Here is an 11,470-nt window from a genome sequence, read left to right as displayed (position 1 = left end):
TAAAATAATTAATTAAAAACACAAAATTTTATAGGAATATCAAATGTTTTTTTGTCAAATAATTTTTAAGATACAACACTTTGAAATATATATTTCATCTTTATTTTTCCGAATAAGTAATTCCTAAAAATAAATTTTGAATCCATGAAATAAATATCCTCTCAAAGTTTCACCTCTTAAAATAAATAAATCGCAAATCAAATTTGCATCTGCAATAAAATACAACCATGAACTACATTGAATTAACAAGAAATATTTAAAGTATTTTTAATAAATGTATATAGATAATTTTTAGTTTATTTAATTAAAATTAAAATAATAATTCTTAACAGAATTAGTGGGAGAAAATTGAAAAGTCTTGCATGGCCTCAATATTTGAACACAATATTTAGACACACATTCATAACAGAAAAAGATAGAAAATAAAATAATTAAATAATATATATTTTTAAAATATTTAAATGTAATTTTATGTGTGTTCCTAAATAATTATTTGTTGGGGTTGTGCCCAACTTGGTATTACTCAATTAGTGGAGAGCAAAATGAAGAGCAAAGAATGGACAAACAGAGTGTACATTTTTTCCTCCAAGTATTTTAGAGTATAGAATACTCCATTACATTAATGTATCCCCTCTATATTTTATGTGGATTTCAGTGATGAAGTGAGACATGTGAGACATATGCTGAACCAAAAATAGAGTACTACTATGGCACCAACCTAGGCCACGTAAGCAGTCCAGTATAGCCTATAGGTAATAATCATAGAGTGGGACTAAATTGTCCACGCGTAATGAAATTTGAATATTCTCTCTATAGCCCCTTTTTTTGTGTGTAGAATTCTTATCTTAATAATCTTTAATAAAATCATGACTTGTAAGAACATGGCCCTATCATTAACCAATAATAGCTTCTCAAACTGAAGTGGACTTGGTCAGTATTCTATTGCTCACTGATCACTGACCACACTTTAGTCTTTTAGCTGAAAAACTCGGTTTCTCAGTCAAACTTTGACTTCAACTCTCCAAAGGGTGCTAACTTTAAATACAACAATTCCATTTCCTTCATTCAGCAGAGCAACATCAAACACCATATCAAATTTTAAATATAGTTCATTACTACTATGCTTCACCATTCAAACAATTTACTAAACTTCATCAATTTCCAACTCTGCTTCTGAGTAATAAACTGAACTTTGTGGTAGAAGTGATATAAACAATACAAAATGGAGAATGAATGTAACTGGGAGCAAAACACACTCATCAATGAACTAATTCAGGGGATGGATGTAGCAAAGAGATTAAAGGAAGAGTTGAGAACACCGTATTCCCTGGACACGAGGGATTCGCAGGTGCAGATGATACTATCTTCTTACGAAAAGGCTCTGCGAATTCTAGGATGTAATGAATCAACTTCTAAGTCGCAGACTGTGACTCCAGTCATAACTTCATTACCTCAGTCCCCGGTGTCTACCAATGGGAGTCCGCTAAGTGAGGAGTTTGATGCGACCTTTCAATATCGCAAAGAAGTTAAAAACAAATCAAAGAAAAGGTGAATTTATCAGACACACTTGGTAGCAGTTTTATACCATAGAAATCAGCTATGTTTCCTAACAATTGTTATTTTCAAATTGGTTTCAGAAAGATTGTGCCCAAATGTATTGATCAGATAAGAGTGAGCTGTGAAAGTGGCCTCGAAGGACCGCACGAAGATGGCTTCAACTGGAGAAAGTATGGTCAGAAAGATATCCTCAGTGCCAAACATCCAAGGTGAGAAGAATTCACATTTCTAAGCTAACGAAAAGAATCACAAGAACTCTTAAATGTATATATAAATTGCATTTACCTCTGTCGGCATTTCATTGACAACTCATTATGACATTTGCAGAAGCTACTATCGGTGCACCTTCCGCAACACACAGAACTGCTGGGCAACAAAGCAAGTGCAGAGATCAGACGAAGATCCGACAATATTTGACATAACTTACAGAGGAAAGCATACCTGTTCTCAGGGAAACAATGCCATTGTGCCATACAAGCCACAAGAGATTAAAAAACAAGAGAAACCATACAGTCAAAATAATGATATTCACCATGCTCGACAATCACAAGAACACTTTACAAACTTCAGCAATGCCTTGACTGTGCAAACGGAGAACCTCGGAAACGAAGAAATGACAGGTCCATTCACCTTCCCTTCCACTTCACTTGGATACACGACGCAAGAAATCCAAAGTTGGGTTCCTTCAACTTTAGAGAACGATTCCTTCTTGAGCAGCCTGTTCCAAACACACTTGTTATCTCCAACAACACCAGAATCAAACTATTTTTCATCTCCAACTTTCAACATGAACGATTTTGATGGGTTCTATAACATGCCTCGTTCAGAATCCGATCTTCCAGATATCATTTCCACCAACACGTCAGTCACAAACTCTCCAATTCCCAATTTTCATTTTCCACTTGATCCGGTGGAAATTGATCCAAATTTCCCTTTCAATACTTCAGGATTTTTCTAATACTTGTACTTGAGAATCGAATACCATGAGTACAAACAACATCAACTAGAAGTTTTTTTCTCCAAGACAACTTATGTTTGGATTGTAAGAGCATCAGATAACATCATACTGTCCTAGTGTAAATCATATTTGAATATTATGAGTATAAAGTCGTCCTAAAATAGGACCACTTCAGAAAAAATAGAATAAAGATTCGGCACCGGTAGCTAGGACTTTATGAGTATCCTTATAGTTAATATTTGAATTACAAATTTCAGCACATTTTAGTGTTTTTATTTTCAAATAAGTAGTTACTCCAAATTTAAATTGGTACAATCTATATATCTCACATCTTTAGTACAAGAGCATCACAATCAATACAAAATAATGAGAGATATAAACTAAAGTGAGCTAAATCACTTAACTCATTCATATAGCATAAAAGAGAACTCACTCAAAGTTGCACATCAAAATTCAATATTTCATTCCAATTAATGATAAATCATACAAAATACAGAATTTATTTACAAAACACCCAGAGGATGGTAAGTGTGAGTGACTCTTTAAGACAACATCATAAACCACAGCCAAGAATATCTGAGTCAACAACAATCAAATTTTATCCCACTCACTGGGGTCGGCTACATGGATCAACTTTTGTCACAGTGGAATAAATTGTTATAACACTGGCAATTATAAGAATAATGATTCCAAATATCAGACCTTCATTTTAGGTTACTTCTCCTTCAATCCTGAGTCGGGAGTAGTCGTGTTTTCCTCCGAATTTCCAGCTTTTCTGATACCCTCTCTCAAACCCAACACAATGAGCAAGTTAGTGAGAGTGAGAAGGGACTCAGCTCCACCATGTAACCAATCCACATTGGACAAAGAAGTTCCATAATGCACCTTAGCTATCAAACCACAAAACTAAACATAAGTAATGCAATAATCATTTCAAATTTGGCTCATACATAACCCAGTATTTTAAAAACCGATTCAGACAATTCAACCGGTCGAATCATAAATCATGAATCAGTATAATCTAGTGTCTAAGTTTCCGTGATTTTCCGGTTTGATTTTCAGTTCAATTTTTAAAACAACTGTCATGCATATATCCAGCAAATGAACTTGACTCACCATAAATTCCAGCTGGAACTGCTCAAATTGTTCAATAAAAACAATGTTCAAAACAAATCAAATAAGCAAAGTTAGTATTAATCAAAAGCCGAAAAAAGTACCTAATTAATAAGCGATTTTAAGTATTAGAAGAAAAACTAACCTGTGGCGCCAACAAACGCAAGCAAAAAGTAGAAACCGAATAGAGTGAGGTTAGGGGAAGTTTTGGATTTGGTGAGGAAGTATAAGAAACCGATGTAAGGAAACAGAGAAAATGCGAATAGTTGAGAAGCGATACTCTGTGAATCAATGGAAGGAGCCCATGGATCAACTCCCAGTGGCAACACGGACGTGATTACTGCTCTCTTTCTGTAGCTTTTTGATTCAATGCTTGTTCTGAAGCTGCTTAATTGATAATCACGTTGCGAAAAGCGCGTTGAAGGGTTGATAAATTTGGGGGGTTTGTAGAGGGATAAAACGGGTGAGTTTATTGCAGAAGCCATTCTGCAAATAAGAAATTTATTTGCAACTTATTTGTTGCATTGTTCTTATCTCTTGTATTGATTGTAAGACTGGAACCGCTCGATTCGTTAATCTGTTTGTTAAATGGGCTGGGCTGGGCCAGGCCAAAATTAGCGCAAATAAAACAGAATTTGTCCAGGCACCCTTTTAATTTATCCTGACACCCTTCAACTTTTCTCAATATTAAAAATACTTATTTTAATAACCATTTCTTGGATTAGTCGGTCGCAAGGCCGGATACCAAGATTTCCAAAAAAAAAAATACTTATTTTATTAACCATTTCTTGAAAAAAAAATCGGTAAGCCAATGAAAATTCTGGTATTCAATAAAAAAAATTCAGTAAATCAATCACAAAATTCAATATATATTTTTATCGATTTTTTATCATTTGTTTTTTCAAAAAACTTCTAACTAACTAGTTCATCCTTTGTTTATTGTTTGGTTGAGCAGTGCTATATAGCACGATCCGTATCTTCACAAATTTTGACGACATGTCCATCAATGGATATAATAAAATATACGGAAGCCAAAAAAACTTAATAATGGTACTTTTATGTTTCATTGTATGGTTATTAATAGCACAACGATGTTTATATGTTTCATCCTAAGGTGATTATTATTTCGTTACAATTCGTGCATCATCCTTGTCGTACAGTTAAGCATTATTCTTGTTTGGTTAGAAGTTCATTTTTCTGGTGTAAGGCGGTTCATGAGTTTAACCTTTTAAAATTTTTCAGACATTATTGAATACTTTCAAGATTAATGTTTAGACAGAGAAGTATGTCACTTCTTTATGACCGAATCTCTATAAATCTCTGGTGTTATATTTCTTCACTTAACTCTTTTTATTTTCTCTAAACTTCCACTATTCTTTTCATCCAATTCTTTTTTTTTAAAGTCCTCTTCTCTCTCTTCCTCTCCAAACTCCCAAACAAAATACCTTCCTAATTTAACGAATTATTTTTCTCCAAAAATCAAAATTCTTCTAATTTAAGAAAACTTAAAAAATGTTTTGGAGAACTCATTTGGATGGTTTAGGAAGGCTTGGATAAAATTTCAAATATAATTTTTTTTAACATTTCAAAAATTAAAAATATATTAATGATAATTACTACTTTAATATTCTATAAAAAGAATTTAAATATTCTCTGTATTTTATTAAGAAATTGTTTATTAAAGCCCTCATTTTTCCTTTCCTCCAAACTCTCGATTAAAATCTTAAACTTACAAACATTATTCCACCCGATCCACAAAATGTTAGTGATAGGAAGATTCCTATCAAGACTATAAAATTAGGGTTTTCTAACTAAAAGGGGAAGAACATTAAAAGTAAAGGAAATTAAAATAAAAGATAACTTTGATTTCTTTGATTGATTTGTAATGTGTCAATGACACTACATATATAATGTTACTAATGGGCCAATAACTAAAATGCCCAAATACTAGTGGAAACCCAATTCAATAACAATTGAACTAAAATACCAACTAATATAAAACCTTAAATTAATAATTCTAATTAAACTAAAAATATTAAAATATAACTAAATACTCTCTATCATTGTCAACCTCTTCAAAACAACCTTGTCCTCAAGGTTGTAGACAAGTAACACCCTTAATAAATAAAAGATATTAGCAAAATATTTCACTGCCAACTTCCATTCTGCTTGGTATACATGTGCCTCCACCCTTTGACCAAGTTTTATATATGTTGGTGAGTCAACAGCCACTAAAGCAGACTTACAGTGCTTTAAAACAGCATGTAGATCTTTCAAGTGACCTCATTTTGTCTCATTCAACAAACCATACTCGTCGAGCATCATAATCATAACTTGTTTGCAAAGGCCCCCCTGCAGTGCGGCCACAAATTTGTTCCACCATAATACAAAAAATAATTTTGAAAGCTTCCTCCATGCTGGAAAAAAACATGCAAATGCAAGGTCTTCAACAAGATTTAGAGCCATGTTAGCCGCCCATTTAATGCACTCTTTGCTTCCATTCCAAAAATCATAAGTTTCAATTATAACTATCCCACCTTCCTTGGTCTTTACAATCAAATCAGGCCACATCTTGGATAGAAGGGTCTGGACACCAGCATACTTAAGGTGGTATTCATTGCTGGTTGTTTGGTGCAACCATGCAGCAGCCCATATAAATTCATCTTTTAGCTTTTCTTGTTGTGCAGATTCATTCTGGCAATTCTCACAAACCAAGACAAGCAGTCGACAATAAGTACATCGACAACGTGAAGAGTAATCGTCAAAGGAACATTGACAAATAAGACAGGCACCAACAAGTATACCAATCCACAGTCTTTTAGCTGTAGGTTCCGGCAGGAATAGATCTACTAGTACATGCACTAGCTTTTCTACGAATAAATAACTAGGACTGCCTGCGTTTATATCATGTGATATTGGAATAGAGCCATTAATTGCATCAACACTATGAGAGCTTGTTTTTCCTGCTGCAAAATCCTCTAAACCAACTGAATAAACAACACCTTTATCTATCAAATAAAATTCAGCTGAAGTACTATAACTCTTGAGAAACAACCCTCTTCTCCAGTTGAATTGGTTAGAGTATATAATTCCAAATGTATGGCTAGAATTGGAGATCAAAGTGGTAGAATATTTTGCAATCTCAAATGTGGACATAGAAATGTAAGAGAAATATTTTAGCTCCATCTTAATCACATGCCAAGCATCTATGTAACATACAATAGACGACATCAGTTCACGAAGTATATCAATCATCTCGACCAAGAAATAATGCAGTAACTGCATAAAGCTTTGAAATTCAAATTCTGCAATACTCTCTCTACATTTTTCCTTCATATTTTTCACTGTGTAACCGACAGTATTCATGAGAAGGTCTCCTTCTACAAATAAGGCCTTCCTTGAAAGAGGCAACCCAATGGTATGATGAAGAATCCTGTTAGTTCCATAATCATTGGAGTTAGGTCCACCAATGATGCAAATAAGAGGCAGTGTAGGATGAAAAGCAGCGCAGCTAACGCCTTGGTCATGACCTTCCAATACATACTTAACAACAGCATCAATGCCACAAAAAAAATCCGTGTTCCTTTGACTCAATCGCAAAATATCATCTGAAAGAGGTACAACCTTTCTTTTAAGGAAACCAATATCCCAAACACGATCAATCTGATCCAAGGAGGCTGACACAATAATATCCTCTTTTGGATGGAATGAAGCGCACATAGCATAATGGTTGAGCCCTGTTAAAACAGATATACAGGTGTGTGACTGCCAGTTCCAGATGTGAATGGTTTGATCGTCACTAGCACTCACAATCCATGGTTTCTCATGATGAATTTTTATTGTCCAAGTATAATCAAGGTGTCCTAGAAGAGTGAACAAACACCTATGCATCTTATAATTCCAGACTTTAATCTTGTAAACATAATCATTACCTGATGGAAGTTGTGGAAGAGTGATGTAATTGTTGATGTTGGAAGTAAGATCTGGTGGCTTTGGAGGTGGAAACGACGAAGCTGTTGCTCTTTGTTCTTCACCAACAACTTGTTCAGGAAAAAGGAACTCAGATTTCACGATATCGACGTCGACGACAAGGAGCTCTGAATTCATGTTGGATGGGGCTAAGATTGGAACAAGGGTTTGAGTTGCAATCGAATCTGAAATGAGTTGTTGCTTCAAATTTGGTAAAGGATTTTGAACCCTTTCACTAACAACTCGAGATTCAGCAGCAAAATCTTCATGAACGGAAATTTTCTTGATGAAATTCATTGAATCCAGATTTGGCTCCTCCTCTTCTTCAATCAGTTCCTCTTCGTCATCCGAAATCAGTAATGGCTGGGTTGCGGTGGAGTTAAGCATCCCGTATGAAGAATCCCAATTAGAGTCAGTAATAGTGTCCATATCGGAGGTGAAATTTGAGGTTGAGTCAGAAGATTGAGATAGTAAATCACGTTACACGCATACAGAGTCATCGGAAATGGGATCGAACAGAGTGAAAGAACCCAAAGAATAAGGTGGTAAAATAAATTTCATTACCTTTTTCATCATCCTTCTATTTCTGCATTTTTGTTTGTTGTTCTTAATAGATAACCGACATGATTTCTTCTTCACTAGATATGTTGGATTTGAAATGGGTGAATGAGCTAGGTATAGTGTTGAGGGTGGTGTATGATAAATGTATGATTGTGGGGGAATTAGAGGAGTGTTCCATGGATATGAGTAATGAGTATGTGGTGAAAAGCAATGATTGAAATACAAATTTGGTGATGAAGATGCAACATGAGTGTAAGAAGGTGTAAAAATTTCCCATGGAAAAGATGGAAAGGAGGGTATGGTAGGAGTGGTGTCTATGGTGGAGTGGTATGGAAATGAAGGTGTATGATAAGGATAATCCATAGGAGGATTTGAGTACATGGATGAAAGCACCAATTGATAGGAAGATTCCTATCAAGACTATAAAATTAGGGTTTTCTAACTAAAAGGGGAAGAACATTGAAAGTAAAGGAAATTAAAATAAAAGATAACTTTGATTTCTTTGATTGATTTGTAATGTGTCAATGACACTACATATATAATGTTACTAATGGGACAATAACTAAAATGCCCAAATACTAGTGGAAACCCAATTCAATAACAATTGAACTAAAATACCAACTAATATAAAACCTTAAATTAATAATTCTAATTAAACTAAAAATATTAAAATATAACTAAATACTCTCTATCAGTTAGCTTCCCTTAAAACCATCTTAAAAGAAGTGCCTTTGAAAATAAACCGTCCTATTTCAAATAATAGCTAGTGTTTTAATGAAGAAAAAAATATAGCGCTCAATAGAAAGTTAGTGAGGACCACCTTTCCACCCTCACTTTTTAAAGTACCCCTCTATTTATTTTCTTTATTTTTCTTCGTACTAGCTAACCATATATAAGTCAAATAGTGAAAACAAAACAATTACCATAACCCAAGTCATATAATTTATATATTATCCCAAATTCAATACCATCTAAATTAAACATTTAAAATATTGTATTGTGATTTTCATCTATAGCAAATTCAAGAATATGTCATAAAAAAGTTGAAGAATGCAACGGAATCAAATGAAAAAATAAATCGAAAAAGAAACTCTCCGAAAATGAACTCTTGATACTATAATAATTTAATATTATTAGAGAGAAGAAAAAAGAATGATATAAAACAATTTTACATTGTCAATCTCATTATTATGTATTTTACTAAATCACACTAATATTTTTAAATATATTATATTTTTGTACTTAGTTTGTTTTAATATATTTGTTTTTGCTTAAAAAAAAATACTACTTTTAATCTCATACTGTTATAAGTAAGAAAAGTATGTTTATTAGCCTATAAAATTTTTATACAAGTGCTTATAAAAAGTATCCATTAAAAAGTATAAGTTGGTTATGACTTATGTATATATAACAAATTTAACAAACTTGAGTAAGTCATATAACTAATTTGCTTAATTTTAAATCATGCCAAGGTAGCCCAGTTATTATCACCATCTGTATAATAGTTAATCATAAAAATCATTAATTACTTATATTTAGTACTTTAGTAGTAAATAAAATATAAGATTTTTTTTGGTTAAGTCAATTCAATGGATAGTTATACAGAGACATTAGGTGTAATATGGGAGATTCGAACATGGGACATCCATTTATCTATCTTTAAATGATAAATTCTAGTCACTAAACTACATTAAAAAAAATACAAGATTTAAAAAAAAAAAAACTTTTTACCGGGTGTTCTATTTTGTGTTTAGACAAACCTCTTTCTTCTATGTTTTTCTTTCTTTACAATTAGTTAACAATATTACAAAGTCAAATGGTACAAAAGAAAACAATTACCCATGATACAAGCCACATAATAGCAAGATTTATAAATGATCCAAAATTCAAGGCTATATCTAAATTAAACATTTAAAACATTGCATCGTGATTCATTACAACGCCTTATATAAAACTATTAAAACCAGAAATAGTCGCTAATATCAACATGTTAGTAGTAATTCCTACAGTACGCTTTTGACTTCATGAAACTAGCTATAGCCAGCATTATTAGTATTACTATATGTTAATACACTATTATATCACCATCATGCAATAAAAACTAGCCTATTAATTAAGCACTGCACGAAACACCAACGGTGGCGGTGGCCGTAAACCGCTCCGAAGCTGACTTTCTGACGAAGTTACTGATATCCGGCGAAAGACCAGCGGTTTCAAAATCAGGAAGTTCAGGAATGGTGGAAAGAAGAACAGGTTCAGGTTCATAGAGCTTATCGTAAACAAGTTGATCTTCATCTTTCGGATATGATCGGAAACTACTGCTACGGATCCTGTTGTTTGATTTACTGCTACCGGACTTGAAAACGAAGCGGAGAAGTTTCTGGAAGGTTCGAGAGATCTTGAAATAAGACTTATTGTTGTTGTTGTTATTGTTGTTGTTGATGATTTGAGAAGGAGGTGGTGGTGATTCATGAAGTTGAAGATGAAGTTTGGTAGGTTGAGATAAATGAGGCATGGAATGTGTTCTTGGTGAATTGGCTATAGCTGAGTCGATTTGGCGTTTGAACGAGTTTAACTCGTACGAGTCGTATAACGTGCTTCCACAATCCCATTTTTTCCGTTGCTTTTCTTCCATTTTTGAGAGAGAGAAAAAAAGATATGTTTTGATTTGATGATGCGTTTATGTGAGGGATGGTGAAGGATTTAACGCGTGGTGTTTGTTATAATGTGAAGTTGTGAGTTAGAAATATAAAAAGGGAAATCTTGTTATGAGAGTTTCACACGTCGTATAGGTATATTGACTTTTACCAACATTTAAGCATTAAATCCGTGTAGAGCTTTTCATATTTTTTTAATTTTTATGTGCCAGCGTTGCAGTTATAGGATGATTCTACTACCTGCAACCTCCATAATGGTTGAATATGTCTATTGATTATTGCTCTTACAGATAAGCTTCAATTATAAATACTTGGAAAGTAAGTATTGCATATGTTAAATAAATATATATTGCCTTTGCTTGGAAAAATAAAGTTAATTTATAGCAAATACTAGTTTATGTGTGCTTTGTAAGTTTGTTCATGATTACTGAGATATAAATTATTTGATTGAGTAAAAATACATTATTTGTTTGTTCATGAAAAATAATTATTAAATTAAATTGTAAATCTGAAATAACATAAATTTTTTATATATTTAGTTAATTTTAATTTTTGTAATAACTTAGCAATATTGGTATTTTATTTAATTATTTTTATCTTTTTAATTAAAATTGACATTTATAATAAAATGAGCTTAATATTTAATTATCTATGA

At 32.9% G+C, this 11,470-nt stretch overlaps 3 protein-coding genes across 3 annotated transcripts; 1 reads left to right on the top strand and 2 right to left on the bottom strand.

Moving 5' to 3' along the window:
- Window positions 1-1,079: 1,079 nt before the first annotated feature.
- Window positions 1,080-2,801, top strand: LOC131603703 (probable WRKY transcription factor 41). The gene is made up of 3 exons (XM_058876119.1): window positions 1,080-1,548; window positions 1,638-1,766; window positions 1,885-2,801. Exons 1-3 carry the CDS (start codon window positions 1,223-1,225, stop codon window positions 2,513-2,515), a joined length of 1,086 nt encoding a protein of 361 aa, XP_058732102.1. The 5' UTR covers window positions 1,080-1,222; the 3' UTR covers window positions 2,516-2,801.
- A 153-nt stretch (window positions 2,802-2,954) lies between these two features.
- On the bottom strand, window positions 2,955-4,157 carry LOC131603704 (uncharacterized). The gene is made up of 3 exons (XM_058876120.1): window positions 3,774-4,157; window positions 3,632-3,649; window positions 2,955-3,405 (listed from the first exon to the last, which is right to left on the bottom strand). The coding sequence occupies exons 1-3, from the start codon at window positions 4,111-4,113 to the stop codon at window positions 3,230-3,232; spliced, it is 534 nt and encodes a 177-aa protein (XP_058732103.1). The 5' UTR covers window positions 4,114-4,157; the 3' UTR covers window positions 2,955-3,229.
- A 5,894-nt stretch (window positions 4,158-10,051) lies between these two features.
- Window positions 10,052-11,026, bottom strand: LOC131608091 (uncharacterized). The gene has a single exon (XM_058880027.1). It carries the CDS (start codon window positions 10,791-10,793, stop codon window positions 10,272-10,274), a length of 522 nt encoding a protein of 173 aa, XP_058736010.1. The 5' UTR covers window positions 10,794-11,026; the 3' UTR covers window positions 10,052-10,271.
- Window positions 11,027-11,470: the final 444 nt, after the last annotated feature.

Source organism: Vicia villosa, linkage group LG5 (assembly GCF_029867415.1).
Source record: "Vicia villosa cultivar HV-30 ecotype Madison, WI linkage group LG5, Vvil1.0, whole genome shotgun sequence".
Lineage (NCBI taxonomy): Eukaryota > Viridiplantae > Streptophyta > Magnoliopsida > Fabales > Fabaceae > Vicia > Vicia villosa.
This window is presented reverse-complemented; position numbering and strand designations above follow the sequence as displayed.

Bases quoted from the DNA above. Each gene is read 5' to 3' on its own strand.
- LOC131603703 (XM_058876119.1), top strand. From the start codon at position 1,223: ATGGAGAATGAATGTAACTGGGAGCAAAACACACTCATCAATGAACTA. The intron at 1,549-1,637 runs GTGAATTTATCA...AATTGGTTTCAG, and splicing joins AAAAACAAATCAAAGAAAAG to AAAGATTGTGCCCAAATGTA. The intron at 1,767-1,884 runs GTGAGAAGAATT...TGACATTTGCAG, and splicing joins CTCAGTGCCAAACATCCAAG to AAGCTACTATCGGTGCACCT.
- LOC131603704 (XM_058876120.1), bottom strand. From the start codon at position 4,113: ATGGCTTCTGCAATAAACTCACCCGTTTTATCCCTCTACAAACCCCCC.
- LOC131608091 (XM_058880027.1), bottom strand. From the start codon at position 10,793: ATGGAAGAAAAGCAACGGAAAAAATGGGATTGTGGAAGCACGTTATAC.